The following is a 26,538-nucleotide window of genomic DNA, read 5'->3' on the forward strand; positions in this document are numbered from 1 at the left end:
CCATCTATCTGGAAAATTTATTCATCTGTAACAAATAATTTCCTGACATAACTGGATAGTGGAGGACTTGTCATGTTTTACCTTTCTTCATCTTTTGTAATTGCCACTCAGGAGCTAAATAGGCAATATGAATGTTACATCCTATAATAAAACCTAAAATTACAACCATAGAATCTTAAGAGTTGAAATAACCTTCCAATTTAGTCCATTTTTCACCTGCTACAGAAATTCTTTCTGTGACATATCTAAGCTATTCCATCTCCCTGCTTTCAGTGAAGAGCTTTATTTCAAACTTCTTCCTTAAATTAAATGACAATCTGCTTTTCTGTGACTTCTACTTACATGGCCTAATAATGACCTCTAAAGTCCTTCAAAATATTTGAAGATAATTATTGGATTTACCTTTAGGGCATTTGTTGCTATCGTCTTACACATAATCTTATAAAAAATGTCAGAACATCGCTGGGAGTGGTGGCTCATGCCTGTAATCCCAGCATTTTGGGAGGCCGAGGCGGGCAGATCAGTTGAGGTCAGAAGTTCGAGATCAACCTGGGCAACATGGCGAAACCCCATCTCTACTGAAAATACAAAAAAGTAGCCAGGCATGGTGGTGCATGACTGTAATCCCAGCTACCTGGGAGACTGAGGCACAAGAATCACTCGAACCTGGGAGGTGGAGGTTGCAACGAGCTGAGATTGTGCCACTACATTCCAGCCTGGGCGACAGAGCGAGACTTTGTCTCAAAAACAACAACAACAACAACAACAACAACCCCCCCCCCCCCAAAAAAAAAAACAAAAAACAAAGTCAGAACACTTCTTAGTTTTTTTTGTTGTTATTTTTTGTTTTTTGAGACGGGGCCTTGCTCTATCACCCAGGCTGGAGTGCAATGGCACAATCCTGGCTCACGGCAGCCTAAACCTCCTGGGCTCAAGTGATCCTCCTGCCTCAGCCTCCTAAGTAGCTAGGACTACAGGTGCACACCATCACTCCCAGCTAATAAAAAAAATACATATTTGTATAGTCAGGATCTCACTGTGGTTTCTCAGGCTGGTCTTGAATTCCTGACTTCGAGTGATCTTCTTGCCTCCATCTCCCAAAGTGCTGGGATTACAGGTGTGAGCCACCACACCTGGCCTAGTTGAGTTTTTTTGTTTGTTTTCTTTTGGCATTGGTTTTTCCTCTGCTAATAGATAAACTATTGTGAATATAGCCAGAAAACATGAGAGGCATGGTCTTTGCCACTTAAAGATTCTAAAGCCAGTTTTTAATTTTTCAATGGCAGAAGAGGGAAGAAATCATTTAGTACATTATTGTTAAATATCACAATGTATTAATATGCTTTTAAGTAAAGTGAAAGTCGTTAAGATCAGAAATAATGGAGTCAAATTGGGTTTGAATCCAGTGCGGCCATTTACTGGCTGTGTGACTTGGGGTTTATTACTTAATTTCTCTGGATCTCAGTTTCCAACCATGTAAATTGAAGGAAAAAAAATCATATCCAAATAAAAGGATGGTTGTGATGGATCAATGTGATAACATATGTTAAGTATTCAGAACAGTGCTTGGCACAATGTAAATGTTATATGTCTTACCTATTCTAATTTTTTATTACTATGCTTCTACTTTAAATTCAATTATTACAGTAATATATGCAATAAAAATATGAAGATATTTTAATCACCTTGATTCAGATTTTTCCAGATCTCAGTAATAACCTTACTTTTATATGGAACTTTAGCAACATTACAATGGTTGCTAAACCATTACAAATTATTCAGCCACTCAAAATCATTTTTAGAAAAATACTTAATGCCATGGAAAATGTACGCAACATATTCATTGGAAGGTTAAAAAGCAATTTGCCACAAGGTGTGAACTATATGATCTCAATTTTGTTTCTTAAAAATTCAAAAATATCGGCCAGGCACAGTGGCCTACGCCTGTAATCCCAGCAGTTTGGGAGGCCGAGGCAGGCGGTTCACCTGAGGTCAGTAGTTGAAGACCAGCCTGACCAACATGGAGAAACCTTGTCTCTACTAAAAATACAAAATTAGCTGGGCGTGGTGGCGCATTCCTGTAATCCCAGCTATTTGGGAGGCTGAGGCAGAAGAATTGCTTGAAACTGGGATGTGGAGGTTGTGGTGAGCCAAGATCGCACCATTGCACTTTAGCCTGGGCAACAAAAGTGAAACTCCATCTCAACAAAAAATAAAAAATTAAAAATATGTATATGGGAAATGGAAAAAGGACAAACAAGAGATCTCACTGGAATCTTACATAACACAACAGCAACAGTGATTATCTTTTGGTAATAATATTACAAATGACTTATTCTTCACATTGTTTTTGATATGGACCATTTTTTTTTTATAACAACCATTTATTAAATTTGTCAGGCACCTTGGTAGGCTGAGGTGGGAGGATTGCTGGAGGCCAGAAGCTTGAGTCCAGCCTGGACAACAAAGTGAGACCTTGTCTCCACAAAAAATAAAAAAAGTTAGCCAGGCTTGGTGGCTCACTACAGGGGAGGCTCAGGCAGGAGAACTGCTTGAGTCCAGGAGATGGAGGCTGCAATGAGCCATGATCACACCCCACTGCACTCCAGTCTGAGTGACAAAGACCCTATCCCCCACCAAAAAAAAAAAGCCTTACATGGGCTGCTCAAACCTATCTTTCTTTTAAAAGTTTTTTTTTAAGTTTATAAGTAATGTAAATTTCTCTATCTTCAGGAAAAGAAATAATAATTCAAGGTAATAAAGTACAAAATCTATCAAAATACAAAAGGCAATAAAACATTATGTATGAGTATATCTTAAAATTCTATTTCCTATTTTGAATGCCAGTTCTGCCATCCCTCATAACATGTTTCACTTACATAGAACTTTTACACTAAACTTAATTTACAAATATTGAGAGATCACACAGTGCTCCACATGTTATTTCCACTTCACAAATAAGACAAAAACTACAGATTCTGCTATAAAGACAGCAGAAAATATTTGTCATGAGAGCAATAAAAAGTTCAGAGTATTATTCTCTCAAAATTCCTTTGGTCCAAAAATTAGAGATGATAAATAAGCTAGTATTTTCCCTATGTTATGTCTTGTACATACTTACATTTGGAAACACTTGCTATAGATTCTCGCTTTTTTTCTTTTGTCTTCCTCCTCCCAACAACCCCACTATTCTCCGTCTCCCTCTGGCCTCTCTTCCCACTGTGTCCTGGCTCCTCTCTCTTTTCTAAGCAGTAAAATTCTAGAGTCAAATCAGCAATATTCACTGTTGTTAACAATTGACACATACTTTAGCGTACGCTGAGATATTTGAAGTGGTATCTACAATCACCCCACTATAGTTGGGAAATTTAAAAAAGCAAGGCTGGGTCAGGCACGGTGGCTCACACCTGTAATCCCGGCATTTTGGGAGGCTGAGGTGGATCACTTGAGCTCAGGAGTTCGAGACCAGCCTGGCCAACATGGCAAAACCCCATCTCTACAAAAAAAATACAAAAATTAGTGAGGCATGGTGGTACGTGCCTGTGGTGCCAGCTGCTTGGGAAGCTGATGCGGGAGGATCACTTAAGCCCAGGAGGCAGAGGTTGCAGTAAGCTGAGATCTACCACTGCACTCCAACCAGGGTGACAGAGCGAGACCATCTCAAGAAAAAAAAAAAGAAAGAAAAAAGCAAGGCTTATAAATAGTCTTTAAATATTCAATATTCTCACTAAAGCGTTCTAGAATTCTAAATAGAGTGTCATCCATGGCTTTTTAAACAGTAGCTTAAAGAATGTCTTGTTTTGGCTCTAACAAAATGTACCTCAAAATTATTTTTCATAAACTAAAAAATTATGCCACTTCATTATGTTTAAATCTGTTAACTTCTATACACATGTAGTGATGTTAATTTAGTCTAAAGTGAAATTACTACAATTAAGAGAGTTAAAGAAGCCCAATAAAGAACCCAGAAAAAAATTTCTTTCCATAGAATCTGTGGAAGCATCATAATAATATAAGAACTCTTTATTAATATAACATTTCAGCTGTGTAGTACCTTAACTATACAGAACATGCAAAAATTATATAGGCAAAAAAGTCTATGCTCTGTCAAAATTTGTCATGAATTCCACATATTAAATCATTTGCATTTCATATATTTAAGATGTGTGACCTATAATTCAGTACATATAAAACTGATATGCAACATACAATAATCATGATAATCCTCTCTACCAATCCATCTCTCTTTTTCACTCTCACAATCAACAAATCCCAAATATCACTGTTTAAACTAAGAAGTAATAGGAAACTTGAGAAAAGAGTTTTTTTCTTTTTCTTTTTTTTTGAGACAGGGTCTCACTATTACCCAGGCTGCTAAGTGGAGCAACACAATCACAGCTCACTGCAGCCTCAAACTCCCAGGCTCAACTCATCCTCCTGTCTCACCCTCCCAAAGTGTTGGGATTACAGGCGTAAACCATGGCACCTGGTCGAGAACAGACTTTCTTTTCTTTTTTTGTTTTGAGACAGAGTCTTGCTCTGTTGTCCAGGCTGGAATGCAATGGCGTGATCTCGGCTCTTCACAACCTCAGCCTCCCAGGTTCAAGCGATTCTCCTGCCTCAGCTTCCCAAGTAGCTGGGATTACAGGCATGCACCACCATGCCCAGCTAATTTTTGTATTTTTAGTAGAGATGGGGTTTCGCCATGTCGGCCAGGCTGGTCTCGAACTCCTGACCTCAAGTGATCCACCTGCCACGGCCTCCCAAAGTTCTGGGATTACAGCCGTGAGCCACTGTGGGCTGAGAATAGACTTTCAATAAGTCAAAAAAGTATTCCAAATGAACTGCCCTTTATCAGTTTTTGGACATGTGAAAAAAGAACAAGTTAACAAAACAAAACAAAAAAAAACTGAAACAAAAAAGTGAGTGACTTAAAACTGTATTTATCAGTGTAGAATAAGATGATTTATGAAAGGTTGGTTAAGGTAGGTCTGAAAATAACTTCTCTCAGATGGAGTGCTCTCTATCTACGTGCTAGCATTAGAGACTGCTTTAGTTATTTATAATTATCCTCCATTCATTCCAAATCTATAAAAAGGAGTCCTTACTACTTTTTAAAGCCCGGGAAACATGTTTAGAAATGCATTAATTAAAAAACAAAACAAAAACGACAAAAAAAATGAATCAAAATGATAACGTCTTAGAAGAATAAAATGTTTAAAAATAAATCAATAAGCTCTCGTAATTTCAAGTATACACTGGACAAAAATGATTGGTCAAACTAGTCAGAAACCTACATACAAAGTAGATAGATGCACCTAAGTTCAATCAGTGGAGAGTTTTCCCAGGGTCCTTCTGAGATGCTTGATCTTCCTCCAGTAGAGGGAGCAAAATCACAATACTCAACTCATGTCACAAAAAGAGGGGGAGATGGAGGGTTTATAAGTGTCTTTTAAATATTTCTACATCTCCCTAGACATTTCAAAAAATGTGCTGAAATATTGTTCTGAAATAGAACTAAAGTGGCCGGGCATGGTGGCTCACACCTGTAATGCCAGTACTTTGGGAGGTCGAGGCCGGTGGATCACCTGAGGTCAGGAGTTCAAGACCAGAGATCAGCCTGGCCAACATGCTGAAACCCCGTCTCTACTGAAAATACAAAAATTAGCTGGGCATAGTGGCACACGCCTGTAATCCCAGCTACTCAGGAGGCTGAGGGAGGAGAATCACTTGAACTTGGGAGGCGGAGGTTGCAGTGAGCGGAAATTGTGTCAGTGCACTCTAGCCTGGGAGACACAGTGAGACTCCTTCTCAAAAAAGGAGAAAAGAAATAGAACTAAAAGTCAATCCAATGGGAAAGACAAAGATTTTTTCTTTTTCAAATACTTCAAGGCTTTAAAATGAAAAATGGATCCCTAAATATTTAATTTCAAGAACTTTGGTATATTTCATTGGCCACAGAATCTCACAGGTAACCAAGGTATTGAAGCATTTTATGAATCCTTAATTTAACAAGAGAATTTTCAAAAACATAAAATATTACATTAATTATTATAAAAGTAATATATTCACCACAAAATTGTAGAAAGTAAGGGAAAAACTGCACTACTTAAACCTATTTTCTTCTGGTATTTTTTTCATATGCAAATTTTCTTTTTTTCTCAGAGACAGGGTCTGATTCCAATGCCTAGACTGGCAGTGGTGTGATCATGGCTTACCTCAGCCTGAAACTCCTGGGTTTGAGTTATCTGCTCACCTCAGCCTCTTGAGTAGCTGGGACTACAGGAGTGCACCATCATACCTGGCTAATTTTTTTTAAAATGTATTTACTGTAGAGACAGAGTATTGTTACATTGCCCAGGCTGGTCTGGAATTCCTGGCCTCAAGCAATCCTCTCACCTCAATCTCCCAAAGTGCTGGGATTACAGGCATAAGCTAACATAACTGGCCCATATACATATTTTCATACCACTATGAAAAAAAGTATAATTAATAAATACACTTAAGACTGGGCAGAGTGTCTCATGTCTATAATCCCAGCACTTTGGGAGGCCGAGGAGAGTGGACTGGTTGAGCACAGGAGCTCGAGATTAGCCCAGGCAACATGACAAGATCACATCTTTACAAAAAATACAAAAAATAGCCAGGCATGGTGGCACGTGCCTACAGTCCCAGCTACCCAGGAGGCTGAGGCAGGAGGATCACCTGAGCCCAGGGAGGTTGAGGCTGCAGTGAGCCCTGATGGTGCCATTGCACTTCAAACTGGGTGATAGAGTGAGACCCGTCTCAAAAGAAAAATCCAAAAAAGCAAAAAAAGTATTAATTTCTAACTATATGCTAGGCATAGTCTAAGCATGTTTACATGTTACAAATCTATTAATCCTTTCCAAAGCCCTATTAGCTGGATCCTATTATTATTTCACATTTTAAAGATGAGGAAAAGGAGACGCATAGAAATTATCTAAGTCAAAGTCACCCAATTAGTAAGTAACAGGACCCACGATTCTAAACCAGGTAGTCTGGTACCAAAGGCCACACTCTTAACCTTGCTTTACTGTGATCTTAATTTTGAATTACGCTCTTTTCTCCAACATTAACATATTCTCAATGTTAGTGTTCAAAATCTTTTTAGTGCCTGTGGTCTATCGTGATTACAATAATGAGCTATGCTTTTTTCAGCTATCCCTTGTAAGTATACTAAGATAAATATCTTTGGGTATATACTTCTGCTATGTTTCGGTTATTAAAATGGAGAATTTTTATACGCTTTAATCTAGTACCAAATTGCTTTTCAAAATATTTGCATCAATTAACAAAGCCATGTAGGTACCAATTTCACCATAAATTTGCCAGCATTAAGCATTAACATTTAACATATTTTTCTAATAGGTAAAAATGAAACCATTCTAAATTGAATTTTTATTATTAAAGCTGCATATTATTCTGGTTTAATTCCCTTTTTGTGAATTTCAGCTTATGTGCTTTATCTAGTTATCAACTGAGATCTTAAAAGTTTGCTAATTTATAAAGCTTTTTATAGGAATATTAACTCAATGTTAATTCTATTTGCAATCAAATTTTCCCAGTCTAGTTTTTCCCTTTTAATTATGATTATTAAGTTGTTTTTGATAAAATAACTTTCTTTCAAATGTATTCATAAACATCACAAAAGATGTCTTAACACCTTATAATTTTCTAAATATAGAAGTTAATCTATTGCTTTGAGCATATCAGTGAATCACTTTCAACACAAGACTTGTAAAACAATATAAACCTCTATCAAAATATGTATGTTCACTTAATGGAATTACCAAGTTTGAGAAATCTTGACGATGTCTCATATAAAATTAACCCAATGACTAACAGTCCACCCTACCCCCAAATCTCCAAAATACAGGCAAAGAGCTACATACCTGTCGCTGTAAACATAGGTGATTTCTGTCATGGAAATGCTGATGATTAGAAAATGATGAATGCCAACTCCGAGCCTGACTTTGCAACTGAGTCTGAGCCATATCAGAAGGCCGTGTTACAAGATGCGAAGTAAACTGCCGATCAAGGTCATGATCTAAAATGTGACTTGAATTATCTTGTCCGAATGTTGACTCATCAAAGTGAGGAAGAAGACCCTCCTGAAGGAGGTCCTCGGGGTCAAGTCCTGTGAATGGCTCAGTTTGAGATTCCACTTGATGAAGTAAATTCTCTTCTAAAGATGAAAAGCCATTAGTTTCTACATGATCATTGAAATGGCCCATTTGAGTTCCTGAGTCAACAGGATCTGGGAAGTTCATGTGCACAGGAGATAATTTTGAATTGCTATAATTACCCTGAGGATGTGATGAATGCAATATTTGGAAATTATTTGAATTCAATGATGTATTGGGGTTTAGGATATGCTGAGTAGATTCTTGCTTGATTCCTCTATGAGGTGAAAAGGAATTACTTCCAGTAAAATCAGATAAAGTCTGATTTGTATGATTAGATGCAAGAACTGCAGAGGACTGAAGTAGACTGTTTGGTGATATATGATTACTGGAAAAGGAATAATGTGAAGAAAATTGCTGTGAATTACTGACAGAACAAGAAGTCATATTTGGGGAAGGTCCATTAAAATTTCCTTCTTGATGATTGCTACACTTGTGGAAGTGTGCTGAAGGATTCGACGTTTGAGAAAATTGCTGCATTGAAATAGACTGTTGTGAATTAGATGCATTAGTCATTTGTGGTGGGTGGTTAACGTTGACTCTATGTGGACCAGAAACATTCATAAAATTTTTAGAGTGGCTAAGAGAATTCTGCCCTGGGTTGAGATTATTTCTGTTTTGTTGTGAGCGTAGTGAAGTGCACTGTGTTTGTTGTTCATTGGCCTGAAATAAGGCAAAGTCATGGTGTGCCACAAAGCTTTTATTTTGATGCATAGAGTGTGAATGTCCTTGTTGGTGAAAAGGAGATCCATTTTGATTTGAAATGCTAGTAGCTGTCTGATGGCCCCACATTGGACTGCCATCTGATACATCTGGAAACAAACCATTGGGTTGGTTTTGGGGATGGATTGGAGAACAATTAAACTGAGAGTGTGGAGATAACACATGTTCAGCTGGGCTACCAAAAGCTTGATTAACATGGTGAAATTTTATTGAATCAAATTGATTTAACTGTTCAAAATCAGTCATCTTCTGATGTGTTGGAGTACCTTGAACATGGTTTAGTGAATCTATGTGCAACGGTTCAAATTCTGCACCCAAATTCAATTCATCAACTAGTGAAACAGGTCCTGGTTGTACAAATGCATCATCTGACAAACCTTCTAAGGTCTCACCAAAAAGATTGGCATCATCAAAAAAGTCCATCATTGGATCTGTCATCTTGAAAATTCTGTAACAATCCGGGCTGTTCACTACAGATGGAGTATATTCAGCTTCTCTATAGTAGATATTATTGGATCATTTCCGAAGGTCAACTAATCCAAAACAGGTCAATACTCATTATTGCTCTAAATAATGACATGTCATGAAGTGTCAAAATCCTAGAAAAAAAGGAACAAAAACAATAAAGAGAAATTAAGTACTGATACATGCTACAACAAAAATGAACTCTGAAAACATTATGCTAAGTGAAAGAGGTCACAAAAAACCACGTATTATATGACTCCATTTATATAAAATGTCAAAAGTAGGCAAGTATATATATAGAGAAAATAGATTAGTGGGTCACCTAGAGCTGGTGGCATGGTGGGTGGGTAGAAGGACTGGTGATTGGTTAGTGTTAGCTACAGGTTATGGGATTTCTTTTGGGGGTAATGAAAATGCTCTAACATTGGTTATGGTAATGGATAAACAACTCTGAGTATGCTAAAACCACTAAATATACACTTTAGATGAATGAATTGTATGGTATCTGAATTATATCTCAATAAAGCTACTTTAAGAATAAAACTTATATAAGTAAAATTATTTTGAAACTTCTAATTTTCTGTTGTATCTTTTAGATAAGGAGGATCACTTGAGCCCAGGAGTTTGGGCAACAAGTGTGACACCCATCTCAGAAAAAAATTTTAAAACTACTCGGCCATGGTGGTGTGTACCTGTAGTCTCAGCTACCTGGGAGGCTGAGGTGGGAGGACTGCTTGAGCCTGAGAGATTGAGGCTGCAGTGAGCCATAATTGTGCCACTGCACTCCAGCCTAGGCAACAGAGTGAGACACTGTCTCAAAAAACAAAAACAAAAACAAAAACTGATTTTATTCAACCTAATTACCAACTAATTTTACTTGGCAAGTATTTGCAAGGTAGATCTTTCAGAGAAAAAATTAAGTAGGTGAAGTTACTCTGGATGATTTAAGTTACAGTGGAAGTCTATGTCTTCTCAAAGAAAATATTTTATCTATCTAATACAACTTTGAAACTTACAACAATGTTAAAATAAGCTAGTAATATAAGTAAAAATTAAGCGCTGGAAAAATTTTAAAATAAATAAGAACTCTAGAGTAGACATATTTTTAAATGACTCAGGAAAAAAATTTTTTTTGAGACAGGGTAAGCTATCAAGATCATTTTAATCAATCAAAATTTAAAACTTCAAAATTTACTGAAATGATTTTTACTGACTATCACAAATGACAACTCTAGAACAGGGATCCTGAAACCCCAGGCTGCAGATGGAATGGGTGCGTGGCCTGTTAGAAACCAGGCTGCACAGCAGGAGGTGAGCAGCAGGTCGGCCAGCATTACTGCCCAAGCTCCGCCTCCTGTCACATCAGCGGCAGCATTAGATTCTCACAGCAGCCTGAACCCTATCGTGAACTGCACGTGTAAGTGATCTAGGCTGTGCTCCCTTATGAGAATCTAATTAATGCCTGAGGTGGAACAGTTTCATCCTGAAATCATCTCCCTCCATCCACCACCCCCTACTTCCCTACCCCATCCACGAAACCGATCCTTGGTGCCAAAAAGGTTGAAGACTACTTCTCTACAAGATGCACAGTATCATCCACAAAGCTCCTTATTATTAGGAACCTGAAGAAATATAAAAACTAAAGAATCAACAAAAAACCCTCTGCCTATCCTACATACTTGATACAATGATTAAGTGATACAACACATATTAAAATGTTTTCCATACAAAAGCAAGATGTTTTTATATTCAGTAATAATAGCAAGTGATGCTTGGTTTGAGGAAGAGTCAGCTTTAGAATGTCACAGCTCAGGAAATATTAGTAAAACATTAGTGAAATTTGAAAATTTAAATTTAGGATATCTAGAATTCTTACTTTTTATCAAAAAATTAGGCAGCCCAGATACTTTTGAGTAATAAATATCAATTGAAAAGGTATTAATATTAAATTAATATAAATTCAATATTGTCCCTTAATTATTTAGGGCTAGCCCTTTAAAAGGTAACAAGAACTGATTAACTCTGTATCCAGTAAGGATTAAAGCAGGTAAGGACTTGTACTCTTTCCATTCAGTTGTACATTCATTATTTGATCTGATCTCCCCTTTCCTGGGCACCTTACCAGCTAGCATACAGATACTCACATGCCAGAATAACTGTGTTTCCTACCTACAAGCTGAAGTATTTCTGATCAGCTTTCTTCAATCATATCACAAATAAATCTGAAAACTGGCAAGGTGCAGTGGCTCACATCTGTAATCCTAGCACTTTGGGAGGCTGAAGTGGGAGGAATGCTTAGGCCCAGGAGTTCGAGACCAGCCTAGGTAACAAAATGAGACCCTTGTCTCTACAAAAAATAAAAAATAAAAAATAAATTAGCCAGGCATGGTGCATTCCTGTAGTCCCAGCTATTTGGGTGGCTGAGGTGGGAGGATCGCTTGAGCCTGAGAGATTGAGGCTGCAGTGAGCCATGATTGAGCCACTACACTCTAGCCTGGGTAACAGAGAGAGACCCTGTCTCCAAAACAGACAAACAAACAAAAAAACAAGGAAATTACTTTTAAAAAGTTTCCTCCACTATTTTAGATTTAAGTTGGAAAATGTTTGATTCTTGTAATAAGCAATAAAAAATTAAAACTCTCCTTCCTCTGCCTTCCTTCCCCACCTACTTGCCTACTCAAAGGCACTGCCCCAGTAATTCTTTCTTCTGTCTTCTGAGTCATCAATTTGTCCCATTCTCATCTGTATACAAACAAGCTGTTACTTCTCTCATCTTCAAATATCCCCTCTCTTGATCCCATTTATTATCCTTTCAATTTCCTCCCCCTTCTTTCTTCCTCTTTACAACAAACTTGAGAAATCTGTTTAGGTTTATTGTCTTCAATTTATTTGTTGCCATTCTCTCTTGAAATCCAGTTTTATTCCCATCATCTCACCAAACTGACCTGAGGGCATACGGACCTTCACATAACAAAATACAAGGGTAGTTTTTCACATTTCATCCAACACTACCTATCAGCAGCATTTGATGTAGTTATCATGGAATCCTCCTTGAAACACTTAACTTCATTTAATTGTTATATATGATATTCACTTGGTTTCTCTCCTACTTTTCTGAGTGTTCATTCTCATTCTCTTTTTACAGATTTCAATCTACAAATGTTGGAGGACTCCAACCTCTTCTCTTTTCTATCTATAATCACTTCCAAGGTGATTTCATCCAATCTCAAGGTTTTAAATAAAATCTCTATACTGGCAATTCCCTAACTTACATCTATTAATTATATATCACTACCTTAAATCTAGACCCATTTACTTAACAAACTACTTGACTTCTCATCTTGGATACCTGATTGGCAACTAACAGCCTGCTATTTACCTTGCCCTGTTTCAAAACAGTGATCTCATTAAAATGCGAGTTAATACAGGGCACTCCTCTGCTCATAACCCTCCAATGACTCTTTATGTCACTCACATGAAAAACTGAAATCCTTACTATGACTTGTAAGCACGGCCCTGCACCACCACCAGAACAGCTCTCTGCCCTCACCTCTGGCTGCACTTCTCTCTTGCTCACCCCCTTGCTTCAGCCACAATGGCCTCCTCAGGTCACTAAAATGCCAAGCATGAGAGAGTGATGTAAGCAAAATGACAGAGTAGACAGCTCCAAACACCTGTCTCTCCACAGAAACACCAAAAACAAGCAGGAAGTGTCAGAACCAACTTTATCAGAACTCTGGAAAACAGCCAAATATTTATAACAAACAAGAGAATGCTGAAAAGAAAATACTCCTAGCATTCAAGGAAATCTGCATTAAAACACTGGCTAAACATAAACCTAAGTAATAGAGGCTTCAGTAACCTCAGACAACAACCAATATAGTCACTACAGAAAATAGTTTGAAAAGTGTCTAAATGAATGACTCCAGACTTCAACAATCAAGAAGAGCAAATGCTAAGGGAGCGGGTAAATCTTATTTCTGAAGTTAGCACATCACATTATCAAATGGTCTGGCTTTCTCACACACATACGTACACACACACGTGTGTATGTGCACCCCTGCCCACAATCACACACACACACACACACACCCTGAAAGCATACAAAGAATAAGAAAGCCCATCCAAAGGAAGAAAAAAGTTGATGGAAATTGTCCCTTAGAAAGTCCATTAGATTTGATGGTCAAAAACTTGAAATCAAGTGCCTTAGATATGATCAAAGAGCTAAAGGAAACCATGGCCCAAGAATGAAAGTAAACCAGGAAAACAGCATATGAACAAAATAAGAATATCAATACAGAAATATAATATCTTAAAAGTAACAAAATAGAAATTCTAGAGCTGAAAAGTATAACACCCCAAATAAAAAATTCATTATCATGGTTCAACAGGAGATTTGAGCAAACCAAAGAAATAATCAGCAAACTTGAAGACTTGAAGATAGAAGAATTGAAATTACCAGATTCTCCAATACGAAGATCACAAAGAAAAAATAATGAAGAGGCTGGACGTAGTGGCTCATGCCTGTAATCCCAGCACTCTGGGAGTCTAAGGCGGGTGGATCACCTGAGGTCAGGAGTTCGAGACCAACATGGCCAACATGGTGAAACCCCGTCTCCACTAAAAAAATATAAAAACTAGCTGGGCATGATGGCAGGCGCCTGTCATCCCAGCTACTTGGGAGAGGCTGAGGCAGGAGAATCGCTTGAACCCGAGAGGCAGAGTTTGTAGTGAGCTGAGATCATGCCACTGTACTCCAGCCTGGGTGACAGAGCGAGACTCCATCAGAAAAGGACAGGACAAGGAAAGGAAAGGGAGGGGAGGGGAGGGAAAAGAAAAAGAAAAAGAAAAAGAAAAATGAAAAAGAAAAGTGAACCAAGCCTAAAAAAACCTATGAGACATCAAGAGAATAAAATATACATTGTGGGCATCCCAGAAGGAGGAGAGAGAGAAAAGGGCAGAAAAACTATTTGAGGAAATAATAGCCCCAAACTCCCCAAATTTGATGAAAGACATTAATCTACATATCCAAGAAGCTCACCAAACTCCACGGAGGATAAATTCTAAGAGATCACATCGTAACACATTATAGTCAATTTGTCAAAAGACAAAGAGAATCTTGCAAGTGGCAAGAGAAAAAAGACTCATCAAGTACATGAGGGCCTCAACAAGATACAGTGGATTTCTCATCAGAAACCATGAAGGCCAGAGGTGCTGACATGAAATATTTGAAGTGCTGAAAGAAAAAAACTGTTGACTAAGAATTCTATGCAAAAAGCTACTTTTTAAGAATGAAGAGAAATTAAGACCCATGCAGATAAACAAAAGCTAAAGGAGTTTGTTATTAGTAGAGCTGCCCTAAAAGACATGATTAAGGGAATAATCCATTAGGATAAAATGAAAGGACACTAGAGAGTATCTTGAAGCCACATGAAGAAACAAAGAATGCTGCTAAAGGTAATTATACAGGTAAATATAAAAGCCAGCATTATTGTACCTTTGGTATGTAATGCCTTTTTAAAAAATGCGATCCTAAAGGCAAATAAATAACCCATTTAAATTTCTGTTAATGAGCACACAATGTAGACAGATGTAATCTTTGATAATAACAATAGAAAGGTGAAGAGACAGATGTTTAGGAGCAGAGCATGTGTATACCACTGAAACTAACTTGGCATTTAAAATACATTGTTATAACTTTTGTTAATTATAATCTGCAACATAACCATTAAGGAAATAACTAAAAAATATACAGAAAAGGAAAGAAGTAAATAAAAATGGCATGCTACAAAAAAAAAAAAACTAAACATAAGAAATTGGCAGTAATGGATGAATTAAGGAAAAAAGAGCATACAAGACATTAAAAAGCAAAAAGCAAAATAACAGAAGTATGTTTTCTTTATCAATCATTACTTTAAATGTAAATGAATGAAATTTTCTACTTAAAAGGAAAAGATTAGCAGAATGGATAAAAGTGAAAACAAAAACATAATCCATCTTATATACTGTTTACAAGAGGTTCACTCTAAATACAAAGTCACAGCAGGATAAAAAACAAGAAATGAAAAGATACATTCCATAAAAATAGTAACCAAAAGAGAGCTGGGATATTAGTATCAAACAAAATACTGTAAGTAAAAAAAGGTTACAAGAGGGCGTTGCACAGTGACTCATACCTGCCGCAATCCCGGCACTTTGGGAGGCTGAGGTAACAGTATTGCTTGAGGCCAGGAGTTCAAGACCTGCCTGGGAAACACAGTAAGACCCCATTTCCACACACGCAAAAAATATATATTTTTAAATTAGCCGGTGTGATGGTGCACACCTATAATCCTAGCTAACTGGGAGGCTGAGGCTGGAGGATCTCCTGAGCCCAGGAGTTGGAGGTTACAGTGAACTATGATTGTGCCACTGCACTTCAGCCTGAAAAAAAAAATGGCTGGGTACGAGAGAGAGAGAGAAAGGTTACAAGAGACAAAGGACATTACACACTGATGAAAGAGACTCAACCTACCAATATGATATAACAATTATAAACACGTATGCACCTAACAGACCCACAAAATTTATGAAGTAAAAATACACAGAATTGACGGGAAAAACAAACAATTCTACAATATAGTTGTAGAAAGTTCTACAATAGTCGGAGACTTAAATATCTCATTTTCAATAATGGATAGACCAACCAGACAGAAAATCAATAAAAAAAGAGGACTTGAACAACGCTACAAACCAATTAGACCTAACATACATATACAGACACTCTACCCAACAATAGCAAAATATACATTCTTCCAGAGTGCAGATGAAACATTCTCCAGGATTGGCCATATGGTAGGCCACAAAACAATTCTCAAAACATTTTAAAATATTACAAGTATACAAACTGTCCTCTCTGACTCCAAAGGAATAAATCTAAATATCGATAACAGAAGCCAAATTAGAAAAATCACAAATATGTAAAAATTAAGCAGCACACAATCAATGGGTCTAAGAAGAAATAACGAGGAAAATTAGAAAATACGCAAGTGAAAATTGAAACGCAATATAGCAAAACTTATCAGACCCAGTGCTTATCAAAGCAATGCTCTGAGGGAAAGTTATACCTGTGAACAACTACATTTTTAAAAGATACATCTTAAATTAATAACCTAATTGTACCCCTAAGGAAATAGAAAAGCAAACTAAACCCAAAGGTAGCAGAAGATAATAAAAAGGCAACCCACAGAATTCAAGAAAGTATTTGTAAATCATATATCTGATAAGGGTTTAATATCCAGAATTTTTAAAGAACTCCTACAACTCAGTATCAGAAAGACAACCCAACTTAAAAATGGACAAAGAACTTCATTAGGTATTTCATCAAAAAAGATACAGGAATGTCCAAGGAGGACATGAAGACACTCAACATCAGTCATTAGGGAAACACAAATAGAAATCACAATGAGATATCACTTCACACCTACTAGGAATGGTATAAAAAATAAACAAGTGTTGGAGAAGATGTGAAGAAATTGGAACCCTCATACATTTCTCGTAGGAATGTAAAATGGTATAGCCACTGTGGAAAACAGTGTGGTGGTTCCTCAAAAAGTTAAACAAGCCAGACGGGTACATGTGTGCCTGTAGTCCCAGCTACTCAGGAGACTGAGGCAGAAGGACTGCTTGAGCCCAGGAGGCCAAGGCTGCAGTGAGCTGACTGCGCCACTGCACTACTGCCTAGGTGACAGAGTGAGACCCTGTGTCTAAAAAACAAAAACAAACAAAAAACTAAATAAGCAAAATTTTATATATTTTCTTGGAGGCGGAGTCTCACTCTGACACCAAGGCTGGAGTGCAATGGTGTGATCTTGGCTCATTGCAACCTCTGCCTCCCGGATTCAAACGATTCTCCTGCCTCAGTCTCCCGAGTAGCTGGGATTACAGGCGCCCACCACCATGCCCAGGTAATTTTTTTTTGTATTTTTAGTAGACACAGGGTTTCACCATGTTGGCTAGGCTGAGCTTGAATTCCTGACCTCAGGTGATCCACCCACCTCAACCTCTCCAAGTGTTGGGATTACAAGCATGGGCCACCGTGCCTGGCCTAAATCAGTAAACATTTAAAAAAGCTAAACAGAGAATTACTTTATGACCCAGCAATATCACTCCTAGGTACATACTATTCACCAAAAGCAACTGAAAATAGGGACTCAAACAGAACCTGTACATGAACACTCATAGCAGCATTATTCACAATAGACAAAAGCTGGAAACAATCCAAGTGTCCATCAACAGATATTTATAATAGAATCTTACTCAGCCATAAAAAGTAATAAAATTTTGATACATGCCACAACATGGATGAACCCTGAGGACACTATGTTCAGAGATATTAGCAGTCAGACACAAAGCAAATATTATGATTCCACTTATATGAAGTATTTAGAATAGGAAAATTCACAGACAGAAGGTACATAAAACTAAATTAGAGGTTACTGGGGCTAGAGGAAAGGGAGAGTAGAAGTTACTTGGTAATGGGTACAGTGCCTTGAGATGATAAAAAAATGGCAACAGGTAGTGGTGATGGTTGTACAACACTGTGAATGAAGTTGATGCCACTGCACTGTATACTTGACAGTTAAAGTAGCACATTTTGTCATATGGATCTTACAATTAAAAACAATCTTGAAAACCAGGAATATATGTTCTTCCAGGACTCTGTATTTACTGTTCCCTCTGCTCAATATACCGTTCCTTCATTACAGTAAGTTTTCTCAAAAGTGACATTCCTAGTGAGGCCTTTCCTGATTGCCCTTTCTAAAATGTCATTATTTCCCTCTCCAATGCTTCATACTCCCCCTTCCTTGCTTTATTTTTCTGACTTAGTACTAGCTAACATTCTATAGTTTACATATTATCTTAAAGCCTATGCTCCCATAAAATTTAAGTCAGTAATTTTTATATGATGTATCCTTAGTATCTACTAAATAGTAGCACACAGTATCAGATAATAAGTATTTATTCATGAAAATGACAAACTTTTTTTGGTGGGGGAGAGGGAATGCTACGTAAGGCAGAAACTGGGTTTAAAAAAATATTTCGTGAAACTTTAAAAAAAAATAGCAACGGTGATTATTTGGACATTGAGTTTATGGCCCATTAAAAAACCTTTTTTAATGTGGTAAAATACGTGTAACAAAAGTGACCATCCTAACTTTTTTTTTTTTTTGAGACCGTCTCACTCTGTCCCCCAGGCTAGAGTGCAGTGGTACGATCTCAGTTCACTGCAACCTCTGCCTCCCAGGATCAAGAGATTCTCGTGCCTCAGCCTCCCAAGTAGGGGGGTTACAGGCATGTGTCACCATACCTAATTTTTGTATTTTTTTGTAGAGATGGGGTTTCGCCATGTTGGCCAGGCTGGTCTCAAACTCCTGGCCTCAAGTGATCCACCCGCCTCAGCCTCCCAACATGCTGGGATTACAGGCATGAGCCACCAAGTCCATCCTAACCATTTTTAAGTATACAGTTTGGTAGTGTTAAGTATATTCTCGTTGTGCACCAATCTCTGGAACTTTTTAATCATATATATATATATATTTTTTTTTTTGAGACAGAGTCTCACTCTCACCCAGCCTGGAGCGCAATGGCGTGATCTCAGCTCACTGCAACCTCCGCCTCCCAGGTTCAAGTGATTATCCTGCCTCAGCCTCCTGAGTAGCTAGGATTACAGGTGCCAGTCACAATGCCCGACTAATTTTTTTTTTTTTTTTTTTTTTTTTTTTTTTAGTAGAGACGGGGTTTCACCATTTTGGTCAGGTTGGTCTCGTACTCCTGACCTCATGATCTGCCCGCCTCGGGCTCCCAAAGTGCTGGGATTACAGGCGTGAGCCACTGTGCCTAGCCATAAAATTTTAACTCCATACTCATTACCCACCATTTCTCTTAACCCTTAGTCCTGGCAATCACCATCTACTGTCACTTCGATGAATATGACAACTCTAGATAACGCATGTAAGTACAATCATACAGGATTTGTCTTTTTGTGACTGGTCTGTTTCACTTAGCATAATGTCCTCAAGGTTCTTCCATGTTGTAGCTAGCATGTGTCAGAATATCTTTCCTTCTTAAGGTTAATATTCCATTATATGTATATTATGGCCCACGTACGATTGTTTTTTCATGAAGATGAAGCATGCTCTGCTATAGAATCTAGCTTTTGGTAGTATACTTAGCTATTTTAAAAGAGGTAGAGTACAAGATGTCTGGATAGCAAATCCCAAACTGTGACCCAATTTTCAGCCAGCCCTATACTGCTTAGAAAACTGGAGTTTTGCTCTTGTCACCCAGGCTGGAGTGCAATGGTGCAATCTCGGCTCACTGCAACTTCTACCTCCTGGGTTCAAACGATTCTCCTGTCTCAGCCTCCTGAGTAGCTGGGATTACAGGTGCCCTCCACCACGCTCAGCTAATTTTGTATTTTTAGTAGAGACAGGGTTTCGCCATGTTGGCCAGGCTGGTCTCATACTCCTGACCTCAGGTGATCCACCCATCTCAGCCTCTTAAAGTGCTGGGATTGGCCGGGCATGGTGGCTCATGCCTGTAATCTCAGCACTTTGGGAGGCCGAGGTGGGCGGATCACCTGAGGTCGGTAGTTCAGGAGAAACCTTGTCTCTACTAAAAATACAAAATTAGCCGGACATGGTGGCGCATTCCTGTAATCCCAGCTATTTGGGAGGCAGAGGCAGGAGAATAACTTGAACCCGGGAAGCGGAGGTTGCAGTGAGCTGAGATCGCACCATTGCACTCCAGCCTGGGCAACAAGAGCTAAAGTCTGTCTCAAAAAAAAAAAAAAAAAAAAAAAAAAGTGCTGGGACTACAGGCATGAGCCACTGTGCCCAGGCTGCTTAGAAAATTTCTAACCAAAGTATTCTGAAAGTAATTCTTTTATATGGACATATAATGTATCTTTGCTTAATTGACTTAATCATTACTTACAATCCTAAACGAACTTTTTTTTTTTTTTTTGAGACAGGGTCTTGCTTTGTTGCCCAGGCTGGAGTACAGTGGCATGATCATAGCTCACTGCAGCCTTGACTTCCTGTACGCAAGTGAACCACCCACCTCTGCCTCCTGAGTAGCTGAGACTAAAGGCGTGTGCCACCAGCCTGGCTAATTTTTAAAAATATTTTGTAAGCTGGGCGTGGTGGCTCATGCCTGTAATCCCAGCACTTTGGGAGGCTGAGGCGGGCGAATCACAAGGTCAGGAGTTTGAGACCAGCCTGGCCTACATAATGAAACCCCGTCTCTACTAAAAATACAAAAATTAGCTGGGCATAGTGGTCACCTGTAGTCCCAGCTACTCAGGAGGCTGAGGCGGGAGAATCGCTCGAACCCGGGAGGCAGAGGCTGTGGTGAGCCAAGATAGCACCACTGCACTCCAGCCTGGGCAACAGAGCCAGACTCCATCTCAAAAAAAAAAAAAAAAAAATGTGTAGACAGGGTCTCACTATGTTGCCCAGGCCACAACAGACATTTTTAAAGTAGGACAAACGGTTCCAAGAGAAATTTTATTGCCCCAAAACATAAATTAAAACTTATTAGAATTGTTGTTTTCTTCTTAACAGAGATCAAAATTCTAATCTCTGGTAGTAACTGAATATGTGACAACAAATTCAACTCTGGCCCTGTTTCCTCATCAATGACAGGTTTTAACTGGATGCTTGTAACGGTATCTTATACTCTATACTTTGGGTTATTTTCTATATTCATATTCAGAAATTTAAAAACTTCATAGTCTCCCAAGAAAATAGTTAAAACGCCACCACTACCCTAACCAAAACACAGACATAAGCTTCATTGGGAAGAAAGCTTCATCCTGATTACAGAATGCAAGAAAGTGAGCGGGGATCACACCACTGCACTCCAGCCTGGGCAACAGAGCGAGTATCTGCCTCAAATAAATAAATAAATAAAATCATTATGAAAGCCCACATAAGGGGCTTTAATGCCATGTATTCCATGTGCATACTACTCTATTAAACCCCATCTGTAACTCTGCTCTATGTATCCTTGACATGTTTCTGACAATCCAACTGCATTATCTATACACTTGCTATAGTTTGAATATGTCCCCCAAAGTTTAGGTGTTGGAAACTCAGTCCTCAAAGCAACATTGTTTCGAGGTGGGGCCTAATAAGAGGTGATTAGGTCATGAGGCCTCTGCCCTCATGAATGGATTAATGTTATCACAGGAGTAGGTTAGTTATCAAGAGAGTGGGCTTGTTACAGAAAAGAAAATCAAGTTTGGTCACGCCTTGCTCTCTTGCCCCTCTGCCTTCTACTACAGGATGATGCAGCAGAAGGCCTTGCATCAGAGGGCCTTCTTGTGAATGCTTGTAAGGCATCTTATACCAGATGCAGGCCTCTTGACCTTGGACTTCCCAGCCACCAAAACTGTAATAAATTTCTTTTTCTTTTCCATATAAATTAACCAGTCTATGGTATTCTGTTACAGCAACATAAAATGGACTAAGACGACATTTGACTGTTTAATTAGAAAATAAATTAGATTCACCAATCAATTAGACAAATATCTGGCGAATATGAGCCAGTCATGGCATAGTTGAAGGAGCTTAGGTGTGGATTCAAATTCTAACTGCGAATTCTAAGCTGTGTAACCTTGAGTGGTTCTTAAAACCTCTCAGTCTAAGCTGGGCACAGTGGCTCATGCCTGTAATCCCAGCTCTTTGGGAGGCTGAGGTGGGAGGATTGCTTGAGACCAGAAGCTGGAGATCAGCCTGGGCAACACAGTCCCATCTCTACAAAAAACAAACAAACCTCAGTCTGTTTCCTCATTGCACCATCTACATCACAGGGTTTAGAAAGGTTGCAGACTTCAGAAAGAAAATATTCGGGATGGGCGCAGTGGCTCATGCCTGTAATCCTAGCACTTTGGGAGGGCAAGGCAGGTGGATCTCTTGAGCCTACAAGTTTGAGACCAGCCTGGGTGACACGATGAAACTCCATCTCAAAAAAGAAAAATATATATATTCAAAGTCCTAAAACATAGTAAGTACTCAAAAATTGTCTATTTCCCCCTCATTGACCTATAAAACTAAAAACATAGATTAAGATTCTTTGTCAACTTATTGAAATATTACCAAGATCCAAGCCTGTTATATCTAATAGTATTGAATGTATTTTCATTTAAAAAATTAAAAATGTTACACCAATCAATATCATATTTTATGATATCTAAATTTATCTTTGCCCTCTCAACATATATACTTCCTATTTTATTCCTTTCCCAAAGTTATCAATGCCCCTCCACTCTTATTTGCCACTCTCATAGGTAATCTATGTTTCCACTACACTGAAATGTTGCCTGAATTCAACAAACTTTCTCACACCTCCATTAATACGTTCTCTATGCCTACAACATCACCCCTTCCACCAGCCTTCCTCTTAACAAAGTAATGTCTTCACGATTAAACTCAGGTACCATCTTTGGGAAGCCTTTACACACTCAAACACTGCAAGCTATTATACACTCATTTTTTTTTGTATTCCCTATTTTACACACTACTTTATCCCTACTAAACAAGATGAGTGCAGAGGCTGGTTCTTACTCAACTTTGTATTCCTAACATCTACTAATTTAATTCCTGCCACATAGTAAATACTCATATGCTTTCAGGAATTCAATAATGCCATGACATAAAAAAATAAGTAAACTCCTCAATCCTTACATTATTCTAAAATAATTCAAAAGCATTAAGCAACAACATATCATTTTCATGACTTTAAGAATGCCCCCACTGAACTGTACACTTAAAAAAGAGTTAAAATGATTAACTTTGCTACAGATATTTTTACAATTTTTTAAAGCCCCAGTAATCCAATTTTAACTTTAATTTTCACATATCCCTCAGTGAAAGAATCCTACTTTCATCAAAAAGGAATTCTACAAAGGATCCTATAGCACAGTTTTACAGGCTCTGGAACCAGAATGTTAAGGCTGGAATCCTGGCTTCATCATTTACCAGCTATGTAATCCTAGGCAAGACACTTAATCATTTTGAAGCTCAGTTTCTTCATCTGTAAATAGGGATTATAACAGTACTGATCTCAAAAAATGACTGTAAAATAATACACACAAAGCACTGTGTAAACACTCTGTGTTTTCAAATTGGGTTTCATGAAATATTTTGCTTTCATTTTACAAATTGAGCTTTCATGTAAGGTTTTTAAAAAACAAAGAAATCTTTGGTTTAAAATAATTTAAACCAAAAGACATAAGCAAAAGGACAAAGCTAAACGGCACTCATCTAATGCTTACTTATATTATTAACATCTCCCTCTGCAGATAGCCATTTACTAAATTATTTACTTTGTTGGCATTCCCGCTTAATTTAGTCTTGCTTTGCATATCACAGAAAGGAAAACTCTTAAAAACATAATCTCCACTTTGGGATTCCAAGGCTGTAGAATCACTTCAGCCCAGGAATTCAAGACCAGCCTGGGCAACATAGCGAGGCCCAGTCTCTCCAAAACATTTTTTAAATATTAGCCAGGTGTGTTGGCATGTGCCTGTGGTCCCAGCTACTTGGGAGGCTGAGGTTAGAGAATCATTTGAGCTCAGGAGGTTGAGGATGCAGTGAGCTATGACTGATGCTATTGCACTCCAGCACAGGAGATGAGCAAGACTCTGTCTCAAACAAATACAATTTCATCTCTAATCATGATAAAAACCGATAGAGGATAACTAATTTTGGGCTGATACTGAAAATAGATGACAAATTTCCTAGTTGCCACTAAGTCAGGTCTAGTTGTTTAATTGAAGTGGTCCTAACATTACACCGAAACAAAATCAAATCTAAATATTCTTTTTTTTTTTTGAGACAGAGTTGTGCTGTCACCCAGACTGGAATGCAGTGGTGTGATCTCAGCTCATTGCAACTTCTGTAGCTGGGATTACAGGCGCGTGCCACCACACCCGGCTAATTTTTTGTATTTTTAGTAGAGATGGGGTTTCGCCATGTTGGCCAGGCTGGTCTCGAACTCCTGGCCTCAAGTGATCCACCCACCTCGGCCTCCCACAGTACCTGGATTATAGGCATGAGCCACCACTCCCAGCCTAAATATTTATTCTAATGCTAAATTTCAATTAATATTAAAAATAGAAAATTGACTTAAATGCAGAATTTTTTTTTTTAAGATAGGGTCTTGCTGTTGCCCAGGTTGGAGTGTAGTGGTCGATCTCAGTTCACTGCAACCTCCGCCTCCTGGGCTCAAGCAATCCTGCCACCTCAGCCTCTCGAGTAGCTGGAACTACAGGTATGCACCACCACACCTGGCTAATTTTTGTATTTTTTTGTAGAGCCAGGGTTTCCCCATGTTGTCCAGGTTGGTGTGGAACCCCTGGGTTCAAGTGATCCACCCACCTCAGCCTCCCAAAAGTGCTGGGATTACGGATGTAAGCCACTCTATCAGCTAAATGCATTATTTTCGAAGGCTTTAAATAGAAAAGTTAAAGACTGAGACTCGGGTTATTGTCATTACCATCTAATTTGCAGTTGTCACAGGATTTCGAAAGAATATGCTCAAAATACAGTAGTAAGTGCTTAACTAAATGTAGCTTTCCCTCTCATACCAGTCACCTCCAGCACCTCTTTTCTGCTTTCCCAAGAGCATACATTTAAACTTTCCCATGACCAATAGGGTTCTCCAGACCTCCTCAGATTATTTTGCCTTAAATAGTCTCCAATACTGTTCTCTAATCACCTTCAATACCCTTGTGACTTTTTTCATTCATTCAACCTACCATACTGTATTACCATCACCACTGTAATTTTATTGCTAGTCCTTGGTTCAATTAAATTAACATTTTTGGCATATTTATATTTGTAGTATTTATTATATGACTAGCACCTTATTAATACAAGGTTAATATTAATTTATACACTTTACCTTCAATATGGCCCTTCCTTTGCCTTAGAAATTTTAAAATATATTCCTCTGTTACTAGGCTATCTCACTGCAGTTATTTTATGTTCTCTCCCCTCAAGCCTTCAGTCCTAACTTCCCCATTCTTACCTAAGGACAATTTGTTTTCTGAGATTTTCCTGCTGATATTCACTAAATAACCATCTTTTCAGATGGAAGCACTATATCTATCTTTGTATCTACCTCTTTTTTGTCCTAGCTATTCTTAAGAGAAGAAGGCATGGCTCTTTTCCAAAGATAGATCCTTTACCTCAAAAAAAAAAAACAAAACATTCCATCTAGCCTTTCAAAAGGACTTTATGCCCTCCCACAGTACCCCCTCCAGGATCTTTAACTGCCCCTTTGCAATTGCCTGCTTCTCTTCCGACTTTGAGCATCAGCAGACCAATCTTCCCTACCTTAACACAAATGTAAAAACCAAATCATCCTATTTCTATTCTTCCATTCAATGCCAAATATTGAAAATAAGTGACCTGTTGCCTCCATTTTCTAAATACCCATTTACTTGTTAACTTCTTGTAATCTGTAGTTTGTCCCCATAAATATGTACTTTCAAAGGTAACTAACCTCCTAGACAAATCCAAATGGCTCTCAATCCATCTTTGACCACTAAGAAAAGTTATTATCACTAACCAAAGTGACAACAAAAGCTAAACACAAATTCTATCTTCTATGTGAAGCCTCTAATTGTCTATGTGTCCCCATTTATTACATACCACTTAGGCTTTGAGTGCTTTAAGAATCTTCTGAACTCAGTTCAATTAACCCCTTCACCTTCTGGAAATTTTCTTCGCTTCTATGAAACCATACCTTGAATTTTCTTCCCTATGGCTTTCCTTCCTTTTCTGATTCATTTAAAGTAGTTTAATACTACATGTAAGTTTCTACGCAGTGATTTCATGTCTACCGAATCCACTTACTTAGCATTCAAATTCAATCAAACCTGACATATCTTCACTATTATATCCTCCAAATGTGATTTCACTCAAATCTTTGAGCAATTCAAATCTGCTTTTCTCAGAATACTACAAATTATTTAACTTTTTTTCTTACTAATGGTATAAAATATATAAAGCCCAATTTCCCACTACCTTAAGATCATTTAGCCTCTTAGTGCCCTTCTTGAAGTCGTCAACCTAAGACATACTAAGAAAGTAAT

General features: G+C 38.1%; 1 protein-coding gene across 17 annotated transcripts in view; it reads right to left on the reverse strand.

Annotated features, from left to right (window-relative positions):
* Positions 1-26,538, reverse strand: part of CHD9 (chromodomain helicase DNA binding protein 9) — a 278,999-nt gene that overhangs the window by 168,124 nt on the left and 84,337 nt on the right. For all 17 annotated transcript variants that reach the window (XR_010114408.1, XR_008649331.2, XM_055232971.2 and 14 more), the window contains one exon: positions 7,914-9,526. Coding sequence is in view for 15 of the 17 variants with exons in the window: in XM_055232971.2 (XP_055088946.1) it covers positions 7,914-9,365 (1,452 nt within the window). In the remaining 2 variants the exon portion in view is untranslated. The remainder of the gene's footprint in view (positions 1-7,913; positions 9,527-26,538) is intronic.

Source organism: Symphalangus syndactylus, chromosome 11 (assembly GCF_028878055.3).
Source record: "Symphalangus syndactylus isolate Jambi chromosome 11, NHGRI_mSymSyn1-v2.1_pri, whole genome shotgun sequence".
NCBI lineage: Eukaryota > Metazoa > Chordata > Mammalia > Primates > Hylobatidae > Symphalangus > Symphalangus syndactylus.